This window comes from Bombus fervidus, chromosome 5 (assembly GCF_041682495.2).
Source record: "Bombus fervidus isolate BK054 chromosome 5, iyBomFerv1, whole genome shotgun sequence".
In the NCBI taxonomy this organism is placed as follows: Eukaryota; Metazoa; Arthropoda; class Insecta; order Hymenoptera; family Apidae; genus Bombus; species Bombus fervidus.
Genome location: NC_091521.1, coordinates 14,526,241 through 14,550,815, shown reverse-complemented (window position 1 = coordinate 14,550,815; position 24,575 = coordinate 14,526,241). Strand labels below are relative to the sequence as shown.

The 24,575-nt window shown below is 39.8% G+C and overlaps 2 protein-coding genes across 13 annotated transcripts in view; one reads left to right on the top strand and one right to left on the bottom strand.

Annotated features, from left to right (window-relative positions):
* LOC139987333 (uncharacterized) overlaps nt 1–15,657 on the bottom strand; it is a 19,083-nt gene extending 3,426 nt beyond the window's left edge. The window contains exons 1-4 of one of the 7 annotated variants that reach the window (XM_072003462.1): nt 15,496–15,657; nt 13,655–15,334; nt 13,364–13,551; nt 103–667 (exon numbers count right to left, since the gene is read on the bottom strand). In XM_072003462.1, the coding sequence (XP_071859563.1) occupies nt 103–667; nt 13,364–13,396 (598 nt within the window). In that variant the 5' untranslated portion in view covers nt 13,397–13,551; nt 13,655–15,334; nt 15,496–15,657. Of the gene's footprint in view, nt 1–102; nt 668–772; nt 2,866–11,075; nt 11,836–13,363; nt 15,335–15,374 lie in introns of those variants that run through there. The other 6 variants (XM_072003463.1, XM_072003464.1, XM_072003465.1 and 3 more) reach the window with 6 other exon arrangements.
* LOC139987328 (1-phosphatidylinositol 4,5-bisphosphate phosphodiesterase) lies at nt 12,508–24,575 on the top strand. 6 transcript variants are annotated; one of them, XM_072003457.1, is made up of 20 exons: nt 12,512–12,791; nt 17,004–17,058; nt 18,500–18,728; nt 18,876–18,935; nt 19,302–19,439; nt 19,686–19,765; nt 20,089–20,224; nt 20,307–20,407; nt 20,512–20,678; nt 20,824–21,034; nt 21,103–21,361; nt 21,665–21,865; nt 21,975–22,179; nt 22,252–22,409; nt 22,488–22,694; nt 22,762–23,134; nt 23,193–23,345; nt 23,412–23,589; nt 23,673–24,123; nt 24,219–24,575. In XM_072003457.1, the coding sequence occupies exons 3-20, from the start codon at nt 18,558–18,560 to the stop codon at nt 24,285–24,287; spliced, it is 3,318 nt and encodes a 1,105-aa protein (XP_071859558.1). In that variant the 5' UTR covers nt 12,512–12,791; nt 17,004–17,058; nt 18,500–18,557; the 3' UTR covers nt 24,288–24,575. The 6 variants fall into 6 exon arrangements, with proteins under 6 accessions (XP_071859557.1, XP_071859553.1, XP_071859556.1 ...); XM_072003456.1 differs by having other exon boundaries at nt 12,508–12,791; nt 23,193–23,589; XM_072003452.1 differs by having other exon boundaries at nt 12,509–12,791; nt 21,975–22,409.

Here is a 24,575-nt window from a genome sequence, read left to right as displayed (position 1 = left end):
TCCAAACATCTCTGTTCTGAAGTATCTTTGATTCAAAGGATACGATAAAAACTCTTAATAAATGACATCGATTACAGCCTTTCTTTTGATTAAAGTACTTACCATGCTTCAAATACTCCGAATCTCTGCCAACTGAATCGACCTGTTGCTGTTCTGATTGTCCTTTGTAAAAGTCAATTGGTTTATCGTACAGGTCTGCGAATCGAAAATCATCGCGGAAAGATTGCCGGTAAGAGGAATATCGATCGTCTTGATATTCAGGTCGCTGTTCATTTCCAGAAACCGTCTGATCTCTGTTTCGTTGATTCCTAAACAGTGTTCCATTCGTAAAGACCGAAGATTGTCTATGAAAGTCCGGAGCATTTTTAAAAGATGAACTGTTGTCGTAAAATAGTCGATTTCTCAGTAATTCGTAATCTCGCAACAACAATCGGTTCTTGAGAGACAGTTGCTCGGGAAAAGAATCCAAATCCTGTCTATAGGGTCGATGTCGATAAGATTGGTAGTATTGCGTTCTAAACGATGGCTCTCGAAATGAATGATGTTGCCCGTGAGAAGAAGATGAATGCCAAGCAGTCTCTTGATAAGGCGGAAACTCTTCCAAGGCACTGTATCTTCTTCCTTTCTTATACGCAGCAACAACCACAACCATCAACACGAATACGATCTGAGGGAATAAATTTACAGGTAATTTTGATTATTTATATCGTTATCACTGATTAAAATTTGTTATTAAGCGTCGACTGGTCGGTATAAAAAACAAACGACTCACCAGTTTCTTCATTTGATCTTTTTGCACGTTCCGGAGTGCGAGAAAGAAATTGTAAGTATAACCACGCGCAAAGATAGTCTGCGGTCGATCACTGCCATCAACTTTCTTATATAGTTAGGAAGCGGGAGAAAAGCTGTAACTCGCATCTTTTCCACTGCTCCTGGTTTTGTACGTCTTCCAGATCAGGTACGAAACTGGATCTGGTAAATCATGTAGATGGACGCCTTTCTCTTTCTATGACAGGTTCATTGCCAGATATACAATGAATCTGATATATTTTCACACGTGTAACGACAAACCTGGAAGTTTGAGTGAAACTTTGTATTATACCTTGGAACAAAATTAAAGATCTGAACGAGCTGCTTGTTTCACCCAAGAAGCAAGAAATTTATCATCTTTACGACATGTTCAACGAATAACGCGTCCTTTAGGCTCTCAATAATTTACACTCGTTGTAAAATTTCCTCTTTCTGCTTTATGTTTTATAACTTTTCTTAGTAATTGTCGACATCCATTCATTTTATCTGCAACCATTCGACCTTCGATGAACGCTTTGAAACGGAGGAGTTCGCAATCGTAGGATATAAGGGTATTATAAGGTTTGTAGGAAAACCATAAAAGGTGTACGAGTGTACGTTCGTTGACTTTTAAAGAGACAATAGAGATGGTAATAAAAATTATATGTCGACCACACTCATATATGTTCGACCTTCAATTCCGTATAAAAGTGTCGATAACTTGAAGTATAAATCCTGTTCGTTCATCTAGCCGACTAGATTAATAATTTTATCAGTTTCTATTCAGGCACTGATCAATTGATTATGAGTTAGCTTTGAATGTATCGTAGTTGTAGTTACCCGATTCAATTAATTCGGTGTATTCGAATATTAGCTATTAAATATTTATTATTACGTAATGGCAGTGGATTTTCAGCGCAAACGTGCGGCACTGTGTGTGTAAACGTGTCAGTGAAAATTAAATGTAAATTGCAAGTAATTTACGGAAATTCATTTTGCAAGATCCAAGAGTGTACTTATTCATCAAGACATTGTTTTCATTCCAAATATTTGTCACAGGAATCTCAGTTAGTTTTCAGAGAGAATCCATTAATGAATTATTATAAATGGTAACGTTGAACGAGCAAATGATCTCGGTGCAATTAAGGAATATCATTTATAGAAATGTACAGTAAGTAACGTGCCTTATAATTTATGGAAGATGAACGGCGTACGTACTTAGTAAAACCTCTTACATCTTCTTCGATCTTTGCAGTTCGTTAATGCTAAGGTTGCGAAGCATTAAGTCGGGATTTTATTCGACGAGAAACTATTTCTCTTATCTTCGACGTTCAAGCGCCGACCAAAATTAGCAAATATTACCTTCGAATATGCAATTAATCTCATTCCTTTAAAACTTTAAATCACTTTCTGTCTGAGCAGTGAAAGCTATTTATTTGAAATCTAAATGGAAGTCTTTAAATCCCTTCAATGGATTAAACAAATATTTGTCATCGTATTATAAATCGATTTTGGAAAAGGTTATCTTCTAGAAGGATAATAAAATTAGATAACGTTAGATAAAACCAATCATAAAAATGGTAATTGGGATTATCTGTCGTACGCGAACGTGAGTATTTGATAGATAACGATAGATTACAATAATTAATAGTAAATTATCGTGGATGATAGAAGGTCATTCAAAGATAATCAGATGTCCATTGTTTAAACGTCGTTGATATTTATGTTAAAAGCAAGTAAAAAAAGGTAATGGAAGAGTTATGTTCATTTAAAGCAACGGATATTAAAACCACAACGATGTTTGAAATGATTCAATATACATATTAAACTTGCGCGATTGTTTTTTATTTACGAACTTCATCATGTGAAAGCGAGATAATTAAATACGCTCAGAATGCTACCATATGAACATTTCATTGCAATACGGCCAAGTTTGTTTGATTAATTTTTCTCATTTTCTCACTCTATAATCATGCTATATCATAAAAAGTCTTTTATTATTACATATCCAAAATTACGATACAAATAGGTACAATTAAATTCGTGGAAAAGTAAAATGGAATTCAATAGGTTTGATTAATAGATAGCAATTTTTAATAATAACCATCAACCGATTATAGAAAGATCATAAAATATACACGTCTTTGCAGATAGAAATTTTCATGCTACGGATAGATACTACTTAACTGATTTATAAATTTCTGATAAAATTTCTAACAAAATCGTTCGATTGATGTTACGATGAAAAGTCCAACGAATGATATTTAACTAATCTACGACAAAAAAGCAAGAAGTTAATCTAGTTCCTTGAAACTTCCAGGTCAAATAAATATTAGGACGCCAAACATTACCGAGTACAAAGAATTATAAGTATTATTAGCATTAGTTAACGTGATCGTCCAATATAAATTGCGAATTTCACTTTGATCACGAGCAAAGTTGATCAGAGTGACCATTGTCATCGACGAGAAAAACCTTTTATTGTTACAAACCTATTGTCCCTGCTAATTAACAGTCGGTACTGTTGCAGCATACAATTAAACCTAACTAACCGTGGCTATCTTTGAGAAACCAATATTCAGTTAAATTGTAATAGCAGCTTCTAAAAGTCTATTATATTGTTTCTCTCGAATTTCCTCGGTTTTCCTCCGTTTCCTTTTTATTGGCAGATAGAAAACTTCAACGTTACTTTCCGACTGGATGTGTATTCTACAATAATCATACACATGAAAACTTGGACACACCGGAAGAAGCATATATTTTTTTGTTGACATTTTTCCCAAATCGTTTTTCTATTCTCATGGATAGATATTAAGTGTATGAGTAGAACGACATTTTCCCTGGAAAGGATGCAGCTTAGTAGCGTTAATTAATCAGTGGCTGGATTACAACTCGTAATCGTTATCGGTGCTGTTATTAATCCAATGTCGAGTAGTCGATATTGAAAATATCAACGCCTACATTACATCGTTTCATTCATCTGCCGTACTTGTACATCGATGGTTATCTCGTTTTTATTACTTTCATATAAAACTGCATTCTCCAACTTTTCGTCATCTTTATATAGTTCTCATGTTCCATTTTAAAATGTCAACGTTCGAACTCGGCACCCTGACTCTATTAATTTTATCGCGTTCACATTATGTTTACTGCCCTTTTTATAGTTTTATTTCATCTGTATTTGTCGGTTACATAGGATGGCTAATTCTAATCGATCTATACAAATATCTCGTAAAATATAGGCTATTCGGAAGTATGAGTCAAATGAAACTTACTTTGTTTCGATGAGGGCATCTTGCGATGGTAACAAATCTCATCCAACTGGATGTGCGTTTCTCCTTTTTTCTTTTCCTTTTTTTTTTTTTTTTTTTTTTAGTGGAACTATTCTTCTTTTTTAATGTATCATTCGATGTATTTTTTAATCTTGTACAAAAAGGTATTAAGGTACTTGGGTCAAAGAATGATTAATTGAAAAGAAAACTTAGCTTGAATCTTGTAAAATTTATCGTATGAAAGACAAGGAAAGATAACGTAGATAGCTTTCATATTTATGTTTCCATTGTCTTTCATGCACACAGTTGGACGACATTAACATTGGAATATTTTTAACTGGGCATTTTCAGATACAAATGTCTTAATACCTTTTTGTAGGAAATTTAAAGCTACATCGAATGATGTATAGAAAAAAATGTGTACTTCCATTTAAGAAAACAGAGATCACCTTGAAATATGCAGAAATTTACAGACATCTCGAAAAACGCCACCACCTAGACGAGTCTGATAATCGCCAGAAGACGTTCCCCTTGAAACAACAAGTTTTGTTTGAAATATTCGGTATATAGGAAATAAATATATAAGAAATATTTGCTTGGATCCATTAAAATAATACAACCTGTATAATTCTTCGTCCTTTAAAACGTATCTTCTTGCGCAAAAGTCATATAAATTACACAACCAAGAATATTTAATTAATATTCTTCCTCACTTCAGATTGTATTATACAAAGGGATAATAAAATTCAAATTCTTTTTCCAACTTCTCAACACTGGTGCAATAAAAATATAGATCGCTTGTAATTTTTATTTATAGTACCTCGTAGAATTACCACGTGTCTGTCCTATATCCGATATCAAAATCTTGGCGGTTTTTTATGTAACATTTATGATATTTTTTTCAAATCACGGTTATGTTTCATACTCGATGGGAAACAACAGTGTGTCACAGCTGTCCAAATATTTCCAGAGTTTACGCGTAAATACGGTATTTTATTTCTAGAGTATTTTTTTATTTTTTATTTCTCGATATAATTCTGGCGCGCTCATCTGAGCCAGATATGGGCTGTACTGTTCTTGCTATTTTTTTTTTCTCTCTCTTTGAGACGCCAAAGAGACATTCATCTCACACCCCATTAAGAGCTAAAAAGGCTCTCAGATCAAGTACATTCTTCAACTAGATTTTCTCCTCTTTCAAGATGCATGGACTTAGAACTCCGTACGCGTCAGACAGGAAGAAAGGTAGGAGGAAAGGAATTAATTTGTTGCCAAGGAGGTATTTGTAGCATATTTTTTATCGCTTACTCTACTAGATTTTCATGAAACAAGTTCGAGATCGTTCAAGTTTGGTCGCCTCGCCAAACTAGGAACAGCCGGTTTTGCGGTCGTCACATTCGTTTCAACCGGTGGCCTTCAGGAATCGATGTTCCGTCGATTATTGAAAAAAGCAATAATGGCTATTGTCGTTCAGCGAAAACGCTTTTTTCGCTATACCGGTCGCGGTTGATTAGTTAATTACTCAATAAAGGAACATTACATATAGCGTGCAGATCACGTTCTTCGCGAAATTGTTAGAGTAACTTTTACTTGTTATAGCAACTCGCGTGAGAAGATCACATTGGTCAATTTTGCGGACCGAACCAATTTTATCGCGGTTACGTATCACCAAAAATGTCAGGTGCTCGTTAAAATGCCTGCACCTCGACATAAGGTCATGTAACCGTGAAATTCGTTTGCTCGTGAATGACATTTTTTTTACATTTTCTCACAATTTCGGAGAGGCGTCACCGTTCCATCCGGGAACAGAGAAAATTTGCGGCTAAAATTTTCGCACGGGCGAATAAATCGAATTTACAGTAACTGGATGAGACTAATTACACTCGATGCAAAGATTCGCGCAGTGTTATCCATATTGATCATCGATCCTTCCTTTTAAAAATTTTTATCGACGTCTTTCGCGACATATTCGACAGGGCGATTCATCTTCGTTCACGATATTGACAAGCTTACTTGAAAGCATATTCCTTACAAAACAAGAAAGAAGCGTTGGAAATTTAAACGGCGAGCAATTTGCTTAATCTAAAACCGACTGGAATTCGAACGGGCGAAGATCGAACCTGGAATGTCAAGAAACTCGAGGATGTGATAATGCGAATGTTAAAATGAAAGGCGCGGGCAGGTTAAAATTTAAATGAAATAGAGGAGGATGCATTCATAAAAGTAATAGAACGAGGATGTCGAGTAGAAGACGCGACAGACTTGAGGATAAAATTGCACGGTGTCTCCGCCATTATATAGCAGCATCGTAGTACGAAAGTTAAAACGATGAAAATAAAGAAAACGGGGAGAGAAGTTTGTGTAGCAAAAAGTTTTTCCATTTATATATTTTCTTAATCCGTTGCGGTCACGCAAACTGGTTTCCGATATTCCTAAAAACTTGCAATCACGCTACGCATATCGAATTAAATGGAAGTTTAACCTGCATGTGATTTCAATTCGTATCAATCGTATTCGTATAGGCGAAAAGTTATTACGTGGAACGTATTTCTCGTCCAACTTAGTTGATCACGAGCGATCCGATATTAGCCTTTTAGATGTATGCATAACGATGGTTTGTCACATTTAAATTGATCGCATCGAACCAAGCGTTATTTTCAGCCCTACGACATTTCGATCATCCATTTACTCAATAGGTGGCTCGGGATATTTGTTGGAATGCAAATTGCACAGGGACGTTTCTAGTAAAGTAAATAGCAAACGATGAAATTGTAAACGGGCCAGCTGCAGGACAAATTCCATCAAGGCCACGGACCGTATCGCAAAATGATGGAAAAACGATAGATATCCGAAGAATCATCCGACAATATTTAGACAACGTTAGGGAAAATTTTCACGGTGTTTATCAGAGGTTCGTTCGTGGTAGATGCATCTCATGATCCATTCTGTAAGAGAATTTCCTGTGAGGCCGTGTTGCTCCGCCGCTGTTAACTTCGCCTCTAGGGAACGAATTTCTGTATGATGTGCCATGTATGCGTCCAATTTAAACAGCTACCGGTTACACATCTGTACGACGCGCGTCGTTGCCTTTCTTACACTTCAGCCAACGAGGGTGCTTGCGCAATGTCTAACGTTTAATAACGAATTAAATTCCGCAAACGAACGCTGTCGTCCTACCCTTGGGGCCATTTTAGAAAAACATCGAATATCGATGAAAGCAACGAGTGAAGACGCATTCGATCCGATCTTCCATTATCATCCGCAATGGCGTGAAACGACAGAAAAAATAGTGGGAGCTGAATAAAATCACCATGGTAATATATTCGCCAGAAATTTGTTCTGAAACGTGGCTGCATGTAATATAATATTCGATACAATAGAGTTAAACTGCTGTGAGTTCGATTCGTTCGTTCGTATTCGAGTCGAACAATACGTCTTCATCGAAGATTAAATTTGCTACTGACGGGTATGCATGTAACGTTATGAAAATAGTAGGACGGCGAGCAGAACAGCCATCGTAATTTGCCGATTTAACTTTGAAATTGATTGACAAAAGTTACAAGTAATCGCGAATACCGTGCAGTTGCGTCGATTTTTTAAAAAATTGTACGATTACTCGAACCCCGTGTGAAATTTTACCCGGTTCTCGGATGAAATAGCAAATTAAAAGAAAGAAATGCTTTTACTTTGTCACGGTTGCACAAGTGTTTCCATTTTCCTTTACACCGACCCATTGCAAGATGCTAGTAATTACAAACGAAGGTATTGTGCCGTAGAATGAAGGAAGAAAGCAATTAAGTTAATACAGTAAATCCGATGATTAAACGAATGCGCCATCACTTACATGGTAGTAGTTAGTAGCTGGTCTAAATGACTCATTACACGTAGTAATAATTTTCTAAGGCTCATTTCGCGTGTCGTAGAAAGCCTGGGAGGTGTAGAACTTAATACGTTCAATCTTCTGTACTTAATGTCAAGCTCAAGACAAGCGGAGCACGGACAATCCGATTTCGTCGTACTTTACTTTTTATTCTTCTCGGCTCCATTAAAAGGTAATTTTGAACCAAATGGTATAGTTGGCCATTGGCGGTGTGGATCGATCGAAACGTGAAACGTTTCTAATAAAGTATTCAGAGAAATAATCGAATCGAAAGTCCTAAGGTTGCCAGAAGTCTTGTAACTGACATAAGTCACTGGCTCATATCATGAATGAGCAGGTCACTTGGTTTTACTCTCGGATAGAGTCATCAAGGAAGCAAAGCAATTACGAAATAGCTTCGTCTCTTTCCGAAACACGTTCCTCGAGGAAATGTACATGCGGATGCCAATGCAATGCATGTAACACGTGCACGTTACACGACGACACATGTCACAGCAATGCGTCTCTACAAATTACGATTCTGAAACAAACAGGTTAAACAAACAATATTGTTTGTTGAATTGAAAGTCAAGCCAAATTGATAACCTTTCAAAAAGTAAAATATATATGCATATCGAGAATAAACTTATCGTCGAATGTGAGCTTGGCGAATTCTCGATCTCTTAAATAACCGTTTCTACTCGTTTTTGTGCGTGAAGCATCACGCGCGCGCGCGCGGATGTATGAATCCTCCGAAATTCTACATGCATATTTTGTAGTCGTATAATTCGCGTCACTCGGGCGTACTCTACACCAGCGGTTGTTAACGTTCTTTTGTCTACCACGGACCTCCTTTGAATAACCTTTTTTTGTCACGAACCCTCAGGACTTGACACGAAATTAAAATCCGTAATGTGCCAAATATGTATGTTTAAAACTGCTCAACGATATCTTCTCACAGAGGTTGAAACTGCATTAATAAATGAGGAAAATGCTCGTCGACGATCTTTAAATTTTGAGAGAAGAGATTTACCAAAAATAAATAAATAAATAAATACACGTACTAAATATTTTTTATTCAAATAATATAGTAATAACTTGCGTGCATGAGGACTTTGCGACTTCCCGGAAGTCCGTCAACCAGCAAGAACCGCTGCTCCGTATCATTCGAAAATAACGCTTAAGGCTGAGAAGATTCGTCCACAGGTGTAAACAAATCGTGTAAGAACGGATAAAGGAATGTATCGTTAATCCGGTAAGCGAATACAAGTGTACCGAATTTAATACATATACATGCATGCGCACAGTTGCACCGCAAACATAGACGATGGTCAGTGACACTTTGTGTAACATCAAAGGGAGCTCGGAATGCGAGTTAATTTTGTAGCAGGGGAGGCCGGAATGAGGGTTAAGAGAAATAGACGAGAAGGAAGAGAGGACGAGTGGAGTAGAATGAGCGAGCGAGTGAGAGAAACGAGAGACGGCACCGAAAAAGGGAACTGCCATCCATATTCAAAACGAGGGCTTACACCCTGCGGTCTGCCGAGTTAGCCGGTTTGTCTAAAAAAAGAAGCATGCTTATTTCTCAACGGTAGCGATGGTATGTATGCTCACTCCTGCGATTTGCTTTCCATGTTACTCTCTCTTTCAAAACCGGTTTCACCTCTATTTATTTCCAAACTTGGAAAATGTATTTCTAGACGATACGTTCTTCTTCACCTAAGATGGTTAATTTGTCGGACACGCAGTAAAAAAAGTTTCTTTTTAATAAATAAATATTTTCAAACATATACATCACAAGCTATATCGAAGAAGAGTAGTCGTTATGCGATACACTACATGTCTGTATGCCGCTGGAAACTCGGCATAAGTAAGGAAGGAAAGAAAGAGAAGCAGGAGAAGATGGGTGAAAAATGAGAAAAAGGTAGAACACTTTTTGCATCTGCCTTTGGTCCTGTGCCTGACAGAGTTCATGCAGGAATGATCTAACACCTGCGTTAAATAGCAACATTTTTCATGCATCTCTGAGATACGTCGTGACCTACGACTGAATTTTTATGGCAACGACTTTCGCGGGATTAAACGCGTTTCCACGTCAGCCGGAATAAAATTTGTCAGCGCGCAAAGTTAACGAAGCACGTAGGAAGATCTTATTAGGATACTAATCGGACCGCGCACGTCACACGGAACAGGAGTTTCTTGAGCGTATGGATCTTGATCGCATATTCGGTCGCGCGTACGTGAGATTCCTATTGTTCGAGAGAGAAATTTCCTGCGGTTGAAAAGCGGATTCAGATTTATGCGAAAACGTTTCTGAGTTACCGCGAATTCCTAGAGTACTTAAAGTAGTTTGCTTCGAGATTAACCGAGTAACATCGATACACGATGTCTTTATGGAAAAATGAATTACGAGAGAATTGTCTTACAAACTGTAGTAAGTTATTTAGACGCCGTATAAAAACATCATTGAGTCGTTCTGTCGTTTAATTCTCTCTGGGACACTGCACTTGAGCGTACTTCCTCCGCAGGAAAAGGTACATCCTCCACAGGAAAAAGCTGCTACCTAACATTGGTTTATCTCTCAAGACTGCGACCGTTTCTCGTATTTAGCTTCGTTGCATGAGGTTTCTGTGTGATTAGAAAACTCATTACTAGCCAGTCGTACTGCAAACGAACGCATCGATACGAGACATATTGATCAAAACGTGCAAAGAAGGTGTTTTGTCATTCTATTCGACGTATGGACTCTTCCCGGACAAATAGGAATGGTCCATCGAAAGAAATTGTCCGAACCTGTATCGACCTCTAAAGTGGGAACGGCCAAGTAGAAGATTCCTCGACGTCATCGTCCAAAGCGATCAAAGGGATTTTCGGTCTACTAAACCAATAGGAATCGTAAAGCCAAGTCCATTCATCTTCGTATACGGAGCGATCGATGTTACTTGGACATTTCTCGTCGTTACCACGCTGATACGATATCTCGTTTCATAATTCACGTGAATTCGTTCTTATCGACGCCTGATTTCTGATACCGAATACCGACGTTTACTCGAGCCAAGCTTCACAGAGAGCGCGCCGATGTTATCCAGCAGCAATTGCGGGTTTTCGCCGTTTTCCAGTGTACACTCGCCCGATAACCGTTGTAATTGCTTTTCACCTTTCGTCGGTTTATCCATCGCGTCTCGTCGTCTTAACTCGATGCGATTCGATACAACTTTGACTCGCTACTAGGTAACGAGGATTAAGGATAGTTTCGTATATAGGGCTAAAAGGTTTTAGTAACAAAGTTTCCCGTTCTATTAAGGTACACGACGAAGCACGTCGAAGCATTCTGTTGTACGTCAAAAAATTAGGAAACGCGAAGTTAGTTTCTCCGGTAAACAGATTTTCGTTTGAACGAACAAAGTTGCGTCGTTCCGGCACAAGTGGCAAGTTTTAGCTTTGTTAACGAACGAAATTGGTATTCCAGATGTCAACTTTATCGTTAATTGTATACGTAATCTACAATGAAAGAAGAAGAAACGCTGGATCGAGATACGACGACTGATCGTTATAATTGATTGGAAAAACGAGACACGCGTATAATCGGTTAACTAATTGTTTCGCAACAATTACGCATATTTTTTGATGCTACTACTTGAAGAATATGTTTCTAAACGCGTAATTGAGAAAGCAACATTTCGCTTTTTATCAACGACGATTATCAGTGACAAAAGAGAAGGTGAAAAGTAAGCATTTGATCTTTCGCTCCAGATACTTGGTTAATACAACGCGTTCCTATTTTATTTCTGTTACAGTGGCTGTAGATCAGAGTGGCAAGTATATTTACATATGATCTGTCTCCAGGTATAGATAGCTGTCTTCGTTTTATTCACCAGGAAGATATTTATATCCTCTGATTCACACTCCCATTATTTGCTGGAATATATTTGAGAGTATTATAGAAACGTAGAATATATAATGCGAAGATTTTGCGCGCCCGAATCAATGTTTCATCGTAGCCTTACAAATTTATATAACGCTACTCAATTTTGATAATAAGAAAAAATACTTGACCCGTAAAACCGCAAGATCTTTATACACGGAGATCCTAATTCTGATTAAATCGTGGCCCGAATCCGAACGCAGAAATCCATGAAATTAAATAAGAAGCTTATTCGATTTCAAATAATTTCGAATATTAATTTTCGAAAAAACCAACTTGTATGCTTTCTCGCTTTCCAATTAGAATTATACAAATATTTAGACTAACCAATCGTTATTCACACGCAGATTCTATACACATTTCGAAAAGTGTTTCCATTCAAACGTATTTCACGATTTCAGTTTCCTTGTCTCGAAGTAGAATCGTACCGTTCCTACTCGGACACAAATACATTTACGTATTCACCGATGTGATAACAGTAGCAACGAAATCGAACATTTCTTGGGCGTAATGCGATACCAGCGGAATCGCTCCTTTCGTTTCATTTCGTGACAATTTATTGCACGAAATAGTTGCCGTGCAATTCGAAAGGCAGGTACCGTTTTTACTAACCGAGTAAAAGCGAAGACAGAGCGGCAAGCTGTGTCACGGCGGCACATGCGCGCAGGAGAAAAGGACGGTATCGAGCCAGGCTAGTGGCTTGCCCGTCAACAGACGGTGTCGCACCGTCAGTTTCTTCCGCCGCGCCTGAAAGGCGTTCAGTGTCGAGTCGAAGAAACGCGCGCTTCTTCTGTAAAGTTCGTTCGTTTTTTTTTTTATTTTTTCGTGAGTAGAGAAGTCGAGTGCGTGGGCACTCGAGTGTGCAGACCGGCGCAAGAGGAATCGTGATAGAATGTAATCGAATCGCCATGGGACTGTTGCCATCAGTCAGCCGGTAATTTCGCACACGGTAAGGCAAGACACCTTACAGAAATTTCGTTCACGGCATAGTACGCCCATGTGTGATTGTGAACACGCGCGCGCGCGCGCGTCTCTGTATATGTGTGTGCGCGCGCTCGACATCGTACACGACCGTTCATGGTTACTGCACGTCACAGGCACATTGCGTTTCATCCGGAACCTTGGACGCTTGCTAACCGTATAAACTATCGGTCGACGTTTTATAAATTTATGTAGAATCAAATGTTGGAGAATCGTCGAGCGTGGCATAGACGTAATTGACGATTCACAGACCTAGATGTATAGTCGATTTCGGAGCGAACGAACGTGTCGAATTTGTATGGAAGCTGTATACAATTCGATCAACTCGTTTCGTTCATTTCGCTCGAGACGTAATTGAAACGTTGTCGCAATAAACGGGATTTTGTCAACTGGATAACCGCTAGCACAGAGCGTCATTTACGAGATACACGCGCGTTCGTCAACCGCCAGTTATCTCAAACTATATACTTTCTTCTCTTTCTTCTTTTCCTTTTTTTCTTTTTTTTTTTTTTTTTTTTTTTTGTTGTTGTTTCTAATCACCTCATCTCTCTCGTTTCCTATTGCTCTCTTCATCTGAACGCTCCTCTGCCTCCCTCCCTCCTTCTCTTCGCCATCGGTCCTGCTTCTGTTTGTCTTCCCCGTGCGTTTACGTACCGCTCATGCGTGCTGACCCACGAGCATTACATTCCGTGCGTTTCGCTTGTGACTTGTTTCGTGAGCGCACATTCCTAGAAAGTAAAACACATAGCCAGATAAACGTATCGTAGCAAGTGGCAAGCGTGACGAGTGCACGATTTGCTAATTGATAGCTGCGTCGTGCGACCAACGTACGATAAGACGTTAGGTAAGAATGTAAAAGAGGAAAAACGGCGAGGACTCGCACGGCGCTGATTGTAGATCTCCGGAGGGATTTTCGAGGTCAAGGGAATCAGAAGCGTGGTAGATAAATGGTTAGGCAAATGCACAACCTTCCATGGTATGAGTTTGCCGAGGAACATCACATCCATTACAAGATATTGCCTCCTAGTCGGTCCCTTCGGCCACCTTACCATCCTCGATATTAGCTTGTCACCCACCATCAAGCACTTTATCTGCTTCTCTCCCCCTTCCTGCTCCTTTTTTCCTGACTTCTGACCTTCTCGCTGGAGGGGATTGGGCTTTACACGAGCATAGAAAATAGCCGCTTCGGATATTACGCTTGTTAGGCGCGAGGAAATGTAATTGCCGTCCTTCGCGGATATCTTCGTCGTGACCGATACCTCAGCTTCGCGTTCTTTTCGCAGATAATCGCGTCATGGTTTATCGAGGTCTTTTATTCTATTGTTTGGAAGTGTTTGGTTTATAAATATCCACGTGATATCGACTATACTTGTTAACGAAACACAAACGCGTAGCATCGTAGTTGACATAGACTATAGACGATTGAATAATTATACAACTTGTAAATAATTATATAATAACTTTTCGAGAAAAAATTCAAAACTTCACTTAAACTTCGAATTAACTTGCTAACGAATCATACACTTTCTACGCCGAAATAATCAAATTAGAACTGTGTGTTGATGAGTTTACGAGGTACCAACGTCTACAACGGATAAACTGCGAAATAGTTGGAATTGAAGGCTGAAAGAATCGCGAGATCTCTTCCATTACTCTCGCTCAATACGGGTCATGACCCTCATTTATTTCCACTCTTCTTGAGGAGACCGGCCAGCGTATTAAGCGATTGAGCGGTCAATGTCGCGCCTGCTCAACTCATCCTTCACCGGAAGTTATGTAATTACAGATCCACAAGCGGTAATTGAACCACGGTCACTTGTCGATTAATCTGGGGCGTGAAGAAATTCTCGCTGGCCATTCTCTGTGTAATCGCCTATGCTCCAAATTCAAGTAACACCGGTATTCATCGTCTGTGCAAATATTTTTTCACCGTGTTCCACTTATCAATGTGCAAATGTTTACTTTGTATTTACGAACGTGTGTACGTAACATGTAATGGCTAGTTCAGAGATAATGCTGTATTTTAAAAGCCTGCCGTGAGAAGTCGAGGGATGAAGCCGAGGAAACATCAAACTGATAGAACACACGCGTCTAGTCTGTTGCTTCCGATTTCTATTCATTCGCAGGAAGCTTTTATCGTGCAATAATTTCATTCAGCGTGCGCGAGTTCAGGGTGAAGGCGTTACGTGATATTGCATAAGCGTGTAACGCACATAACTTGGATCTTTCATGATTCAACGAGATTGCTCGCACGATACATAACTCGTTTAATGGCTTTAGTTCGTGCGCCACTTAAAATTAACACTCGCAGATTGTAATAAAACAACGTTATTTATATCAGCAATACCACTTCACTCCATAGAAGGTCGAAGTTTCCTTCGTCTTGAATATCTTTAATCGTGTTTGCTCATTATCTTTTAAATACACTTAAAACTGAACGATGGACTTGGTATTATCGGAAGAATGGGATTATTAGAGTTAACAGGCTTGCACGTAGTTGAACGTTTAAACCTGTAAATGATATGTTAATCAAATACAATGAAAAAGTTACTATGGAGAAGATTTACGATCGACCGTTTCAGCAATGCCGTAGACTATCAACAAAGACACAAGATATTACGGCATTCTACGTTCTTCCGCTTCCACGACCAAAATACTCGATCACCACTTACCATTAAGTAAACTGAAGAGAATCGCGCGCTTATGATACTACGTTACATCTGCCCCTTCCTTGGAATTCGTTTACTGTCAGGCGCCAGAAACGTTTTCATCGTGCCAAGGAAAAGAAGCCCGGCACGAGCCGCACTCCTACATTATTTTCGTAACGCTCGTCTGTTTACGCATCGTCTCCGTATATATGTACTACAACCGGTTTATACAAAGGTATACGGTGTAGTGGTGAGTGGAGCGTGGGGAAAATAAAATAAAACAACTACGACTATAACTATACGAACGAATTCGCTGTATCGACTCGCGTAATTTCTTTATGTTTCATCGATTAAACCTTCGATGAATTACTAGTTCTTGGAAATTACATTGCAATTACGAAACGTTCAACGTTTCTTTTTTTAAAGTATAATTAATGACTAGCGATGTGACGATGAATATATGAGTAAGTGTTATTCCTCTAACGATATTGACAGAAACCAGCATCAGCTTTGGCCTTTCTTTGAATATTTATAGCCAAGCATATCGTTTTTATTCCAAGTAGGATCAGACTAGAGAACGTTCTGAAAATTCTAACACTCGGATATTTAGTTACGTTTCCTTACAGTCTTCTTCGCTTTTATTTTCTTTTGTGTTTCGCCGGTCTTTGTCGTACTCACGTTTGGTTTCACTGTACACAGTCATTGTTCCTTCTTCTTAGAGGTATGTAAAGAATGTCTAGAGATTTAGGGTCCAGCTTTATTTTTAAACGAATACAGAGCTACGAAGGAATAATATACAAACGAATCGCGAAGGCATTCTTCTACGCATAGTACTCAATATAAATGCCAGACGTCATTAGCTGACTTTTACAAAACTTCCTTTTGCGTCAATTAAGATAATGTTCGATAAAACGGGGCGGGATATCCGTAGACGATAGAGACATTGATAGGTGCTCGACCTTTCTCGTTCGCGAATGATAAATCCAGTTACCGAATGATAGTCAGTCTTGCACGAACGATAAACGTTTTATTAATTGCACTTCGTTAGCACTGCGTTTCTGTAACATTCAACGTCAACATTGGAGTTTTATGCGACAATAGCAATAATAAATCTCGATATATCGTTAAGCATTGCATCGCGTTATGGATAGTAAGTACCGAACAAACTATCTGCGATTTTTCTCCTCCCAGGCAAAACTAAAATTCAGATGGGATATCGTATATTGCATCCAATTTAGTATCGAGCGATGTTAGTTCAACTTTCGTCCATAAATACTTCACACGATTCCAAGAATCTGATGTATCAAAGATCGAATGGAACATGCAGAGCTTTGTATTGACCGGAAACAGGGTAACAGTTAAAGAAAAACGATGTTTGACAGCGGCGTGAAATATTCACCAAAGTTTGATTATAAAGTTCCGTGAAATCAATTTGTATACCGATTGCTATGTATAGAATCTTAGACTTTGACTCTTTCCTTGAGACGTGCGAAACTGCATTTACCAAATTTATTCGATTTTTCTTGTCGTAGGTGTAGCAGAAAACTAAGATGTGCAAGCCAGCCAGGAAGAAACGTTCTTAACGTCGTAAGTGATCTATATCGTCTTATTGCGTTGTTTGTTCCGTGCTTCGAAGTCGTCCACAAAAGATAAAACTTTAGTAACCATTTACAGCGGGTTCTTTTGTATCGCCCGGGTGCTAGCAAACACGAATTTTAATCACCTAGAAGATAATAAGAGCCATCTCTGAACTCGTGAAACATAGCCAATCGTTCAGGATACATTTCCTGATACAGAGGCCGTGGTGTATTCTAGTATCGTTCTATTTTCACCTAGCCGTTTCTGTCTATGGTTCGTCCTACTTTGTAGCCAGGGAATAAAGGTCAATCAGTGCAACGATGCCAGTAAATCCTTTGCGCTTCGATACAATATCGACCGTTCGAAAAAACAGAAAACCTCACGGTTATGTAGCGTAACCTGTGCCGTGATTTCAAAAGCGGTCCATTTCGAATGGCCTTTGCTAGACGATCTAACATCCTCTATCCGAGCTATCGGTTCGACCGATCCGATCGTATTTCATTCCATCGTGAGAAGAACAAAGAAGACGTTTCCCAACAGATGCTGGTAATATAAATGCATAAGATGCAAGTTTTCCAATGTATATACGAGAAAAATGGGTTGAGAAATTCGGTTAACTCTGTCCCTGGAGAGAGCAGCCAGCGTTCGAAGCTGAGAAAATGCCGTTAAAGTTGCCATGAATCGTGTTTCCGAAGCCGATAGTAACAAAACCGATGTTCTCGTAGATTTTGCGGTGTCGCGATGCTCGATTTGTCCGCAAAGATGATTCCCTATGAAACGAGATTTCGCCATTAGAAAGCCAACTAACGTTGGATGTTTCACGTTGAACGGAGCTTCCCGTAACCAGATCAACGTTTAATTGGATTTTGATGCAGGTAAAAGGGGCCAAAGCACGTATTGCGTTCATTCTCTCGGAGGTTAACACTCAATTGAGGTTGGGAGAATACTATTAAGGCAAGGGGCACACTACGTATACGCGAGTTAATCGAACCAACGTATCGATTGGCGCTCCATGTGTAATGCCACGCGTTTTAAATAAATGAACAGCATCAAAGAGTAACCGCACAGATCGTTTCGTATTCCACGGCGCGCGGCCGACTTTCGTAATCTTTGGAAGCTTTCGTAACCTTTCGGAATCGGCAATGAGCTAGTGCGATGGAAACGACACGGCGGACCTTGTAGTTTGTTAAAATTACCGCGATTAGTAATTGCAGAAAATTTCATACCGAAGTCCATGTGGTTAGACGAACTTAATAGTAATTTAATAATTACGTTGGATGAATAAAATCTGTAGATCTGTTACACTCGAAAAGTGTTTTATCTCTTGCGAGGAGTAGATACGATCGGGAGATCTTTCTTTCGAGGCTTGCAAACGAATGATACGTAGGATGGTGATAAACCGTGTCACAATTTCAGAATTGTTTAATAAAATTGTTTAAACCGTTAATAGGAATTGGACGAAACCTGACGTGTGTGCGACTTGACACGGTCAAATTGGTGCAAAAAAGATGACGAAGAGATTCGAGTTCAATTGGCAGATCGAGGTACCGCTAGCGCTTCGTCAGGGATGCGTGTTCGATCGGTGGTCAGAGGAAAAGGACAACACGGAGCTCGAATTAAACTGCATGTTTAAGGTCGATGAATATGGGTTTTTTATCTATTGGCAAAGCGAAGGAAAGGTGAGTGCACTTTTCTCTTATATCCGATTCTCAGCGTCCGCCTGAAAAGAAACTGCATCTCTTTCGTTACAACGCGTCGTATAGAAAATTGAAACGCGAGTATATTATCTAATTATTCCAGTGAGTCATATTTTATTTCATATATAGGACGGAGATGTGATAGAGTTGTGCCAAGTGAGCGATATACGCGCCGGTGGATTACCAAAGGTAAGAATGTCTTTCCCTTTGAGCATCGCGAATATTATGAGACAAAAAGAAAAAAAAAAGAAACTGTAGCATAACTGAATTTTTAAAAATTTATTTGACGAGTGCAACTGCATGTAACAGTCGATGCACAAGTGGTGCGAACGTTTGCGTTTCATTTCGAGGGTTTACAAGTGTTTTGATATTTCGATATTTGGGGTGTTCCGCGTGAAAACACGTTTGATACGATGTCCTCTTAAGAAAAAGCAACAATGGGATACTCCATCGACGATATATACGTTTTTCTTTTTTTTTTTTTTTTTTTTTGATATTTTATTTAAACTCCAGACCGAGTAAACTATTTGAATACCATTTTCTAATTTTATTCAGGATCCAAAATTGTACGACAAGCTTCTCACGAAACACGGAGAGCAGTTAGAGGAGAAATGTTTAACCATCTGTTCAGGCGTAGATTATACCAATATTAATTACCAACACGTCGTCTGTCCAGATCCAGCGACGGCTAAGGTAAATTTACTCGATATATAATCTCGTCTGTTTGATCATTCTTCTGAAAAATTAGTAAACGAAGTAAATTGACCTGTAAATTATCGAATACTTGGTAGTGATAAGATTACTCCACGCGACATTCGTCGAATTAGAAAAAAAAAGGGCGTATTTAAATCGATCGCGAAAAAAAAACTTTCCAATCCATTGGTTAAGCAATTATTATCATAATCAATAAGCCCACGTGTTTGCTGTGTCCTATGACAGATATGGCTGGATGGCGTACGATCGATTACGCACAACGTGAAAGCCAACAACGTTTGCCCGCTTACGTGCTTGAAGAAACAGTGAGTTTACTAATGCAATTACACCTACACAATTGATCGTAAATATGATCGCTATGAAATAATTAGCCAGGAACAATTTCCGGTGGCAGACTATTTATTCGCGATATTGATTTTAGGGATTTCCCATTCCAAGTTCCACCGTGAAAACTTTTGTTATATCCGACTTTGCATGTTGATACTTGCATTGCGTAAGAGAGTGTAAACGCGAGATATTCTTACTTCGACGAAAGGAAACGTTTCGTGATTTCGTGCTTTTTCGAATATAAACGAGAAAGTTAGGCGGAACATTGTTGAAAAGTAAAGCCTTGCTTGCCATGTTCCAGCTGGATGCGGCTTAGAATGTTGATCGATCCAAATGGAAAAGTTCCGGTGAAAGTGGTCGCAAGAACTTTCGCATCTGGAAAAACGGAAAAGCTTGTTTATCAGTGCCTCGCCGATTTAGGCCTATCTAGCGGCAAGGTATTTACAAATAAATTACTTGCACACAGCGTGCAGAAAATCCCGTGGTACGTTTATTAAAACTCTGATTACGACTTCGTAGAACGATGTCATCGAGCCAGAGGATTTCACGTTCGACGCATTCTACGCGCTCTACCACAAAATTTGCCCGAGGAATGACATAGAGGAATTGTTTCAATCCATGTAAGTGCAGGAAGTATAATTTTCGTACGTCATATTTCCGCTATTCGAGATTGATTCGTTAATATACGCAGAAACGATGGTTTATTTGCATTGAATATTCTCAGCACCCAGGGCAAAGCGGACACAATCAATTTGGAACAACTGGTCATGTTTCTAAACGAGAAGCAACGGGATCCAACTTTGAACGAGATCTTATATCCGCTGTACGACGAGAAGAGGGCGTCAGAGATTATAAACGATTACGAACAAAACGAAATAGCGCGAAATCAAAGTAAGATTTTTACTCAATGCGTAATATCTTGCTTTCCAAATTTCGTGGCCTTCTACGCTAAATTTTAATCGTCGATCGGCTACGTGTTCGAGTTAGTTTGTACCTGCGAAATGGCATCCTTTCAGAAGCAATCACGTCCTTTCAGAAACGATGACGAAAGATGGTTTTATAAGGTATCTGATGTCCGACGAGAACGCGCCTGTTTTCTTGGACAGGCTGGACGTCTACATGGATATGGACCAACCATTGGCTCATTATTACATTAACTCGAGTCACAATACGTATCTGAGTGGTCGACAATTTGGTGGCAAAAGCAGCGTTGAGATGTACAGACAAGTGTTGTTAGCTGGTTGTAGGTAAGGTTAACGAGAGTAAAAGTTGCTCTACCCAGATATATTAGAACGTAGCGTTGTTCCTCTCGAAGGTGCGTCGAATTGGATTGTTGGGATGGCAAAGGAGAGGACGAGGAACCGATAATTACACACGGCAAAGCTATGTGCACGGACATTCTCTTCAGAGATGTTATTTACGCAGTTCGAGACACTGCGTTCGTCACGTCGGAATATCCGGTCATTCTTAGCTTCGAGAACCACTGCAGCAAGAAACAACAATACAAACTGGCGAAGTACTGTGACGAAATTCTAGGAGACCTGCTTCTCAAGGAGCCTCTCAAAGAATTTCCCGTGAGTTTTTTCTCGTCGGTCTCCAATGTCTTACGATAGTTCCTTCGACGGAAAAATGTTTCATCGAATCTCGTGATAGAAAATTAAATACGTCAATCGAAATCGTGAATCGTATCGATGGACAAGAATAACGCGTTCTCACTCATTGTTATCGGAGGTTATCTCTGCTGTTCGATACAATATGTTCGAGTACTCGTGATTAAATTACATAGGCATGTTTTAAGAGATAGAAACTATACGCGCAAGATCAGATATGGAACCAGAAAGAGATATTATATATTGATATATGGTTTGATAAAACAGCTAGAACCAGGGATGCCCCTACCACCGCCCAGCATGCTCAAACGTAAAATTCTCATAAAGAATAAACGTTTGAAACCCGAGGTGGAGAAGCACGAGTTGGAATTATTTCGACAAGGTCAATTTGTCATCGAGGACGAGGTCAAAGAAGATGCGAGCGCACCACCGTCTGTCGCAGCGGTCGTCGAGCAACAATCGGTAAAGGTAATTTTAACAACCTTGGCAAACTTATCAGCGTGTAACTCGTAACATTCTTCTCCTATGTCGAGTCGAACGAAATGGTTTGCCGAAAGAAAAATGGCTTTTTTTTCAGGAAGAGGTCTCGACAGCTGAATCCGTGGCATCGTCGACGACTGGTAATCAACAACAATCTAGTTCTAGCACAGGTTTGGGCGACACGTTGGAATTAGCGGTGGTTCAGCCGTATACCGGAAGTACAACAAATGTTCACCCATGGTTATCCTCTATGGTCAACTATGCTCAACCTATAAAATTCCCGGGCTTCGATATTGCCGAACGTAAGGCAAAGCTTTCCCTCAGTAACGCGCTTAAAAGAGAGAAAAGATTGATGTACGTGCCCTCTTGTACAGAAAAGAATATTCATCACAATATGTCTTCCTTCGCGGAAACCGCTGGCCTGAATTACTTGAAGACGCAAGCCATCGAGTTCGTCAATTATAACAAGCGTCAAATGAGCCGCATTTATCCGAAAGGCACTCGAGCGGATTCATCGAATTATATGCCACAGGTAATTTTTGCAACAAATAGATCGCGAACACAGATGGCCTTTTCACGTATCGTCCCAACGATCGATCATTGAAAATAGGTCTTCTGGAACGCTGGCTGTCAAATGGTGTCGTTAAATTTCCAAACCGCGGACTTGCCGATGCAGCTGAATCAGGGAAAATTCGAGTATAACGGTTCCTCTGGTTACCTATTGAAACCGGATTTCATGAGACGAGCCGATCGAAGTTTCGATCCTTTCGCGGAGAGCCCCGTGGATGGTGTAATAGCTACACAATGCAGCGTCCAGGTATTTCGCAATTCCATTGGTGTTGTAATTCAAAAACATTCGTGGTAATTTCCGTTCGTGTTCGCAGGTAATCGCGGGTCAATTTTTATCCGATAAGAAAGTCGGAACGTACGTGGAAGTAGAGATGTACGGTCTACCGACAGATACGATTCGTAAAGAATTTCGGACAAGAGTAGTTCCAGCGAATGGCCTGAATCCCGTGTACAATGAAGAACCTTTTCTCTTTCGAAAAGTCGTCCTTCCCGATTTAGCAGCCTTGCGATTCGCCGTTTACGACGAATCCAACGGCAAGCTGCTAGGTCAAAGAATCGTCCCATTAGACGGTCTACAATCAGGATATCGACATATATCTCTGCGAACCGAGGCAAACTTTCCCATGTCCTTGCCAATGCTGTTCTGTAATATCGAGATCAAGATTTACGTACCGGATGGCTACGAAGGTGAGCTTCGATGACGCTCTCGATGGGCAGGTGATTTCATTCGAGTTTAATTTCACAGGTTTTATGGACGCGCTGACGGCACCACGGGCCTACAAGAAACCTGAAAATGCGTCGCAAAATAAAATGCGTGGCCTTGGAATAGAAGAGAGCGACAGTAGAGGACATTCTGATTCCATGCCTGCTCATCACCGCGAAGTACCTAAACCACGAGGTAAACGATTCAGACGATTCACCTTGAAAATACGTATTTACAGGCTCGTTTTATTTTTTTTCTCAGAGGAAATGAAATTCAACCCCATAACGGTGGAATTGTTGCGACAAGAAAAGGGATACCAAAAAGTACTGAGGAAACAGCAAAAGGAACTGGAATCCCTGAAGAAGAGGCACCAGAAAGAGAAACTCGCCGTCCAGAAACAACATTGTGCTGCGATAGAGAAGATCATCAAAGGAAAAAAGTATGAGCAATTCTTAGCGCTACCGGGAACGTTCGGACGAGAGATTCAGCTGTCTTCGTTTTCTTTGTTTCTTGTTTCAATAGCAAAGCGGAACTTTCGAGAGACCCGACCGTACGCCGCGAGGTTTCCGAACAAACAGTTCAATGGTCTCGATTGGCGGATAGGCAACGACGCGAGGAACGTGACCTGGTACGTTCTCATCTGGAGGAACGACGGAATAGCTTGCGAAAATTGTGCGTGGCTGCTCAACTGGCCCAGCAAAAGCAACTCACGGCGCGACACGAGCGCGAGATCAAAGAGATGAACGCGAGACAAGCGAGACTCTCGGTAGAAAGTATGAGGGAAGTGATGAACGATAAAACGTTGAAGACTCGGGGAATCAAGGAGGGTCGGCTTAGAGAAAAACAGCAGAACAACACGAAAAAATTTATGGAAGAGAGAAGAATCGCGCAACTGATTCAAAATAGGGAAAAAGAGAAGTTGAAACTCATTCATGAAAAACAACTAGAGGAATTGCAGAAAGACATGAATGCGGTAAATGAAATATCCTTTGCGTTATACCAGTCTAGAAAATGCCGTGACATAAATTGACATAAATATTAAGTATGTATTTGAATAACGTATTTTAGGTTATGGATATGTACAACAACGAGGAAATGGAATACGAGTTGGGTCCTAAAACCGAATGCTACGTGTGATGGCCGATAGATTGACTAGGAAAGTTGGGAAAAAGCTGAGGTGCTGCTGTATTCGGAGAATCCGCTCTTAACGTTAATTACAACTGGAATTGGGATCAAGCCTCGTTAGCTATCGTTCTCGGTATCCTGAGAACCGGAAGCAACAGACAAACCGCGTTATTCGTACTCTAGTTCATTCTCCTGGATATTTTTTTATAAGAGAAACATCTTGTAACTTCATGCTCTCCGTCGTCGCACGAGCAAGTACCTAGACTAAATAAGGGAGTCAATAAAAACTAAAATGATCTA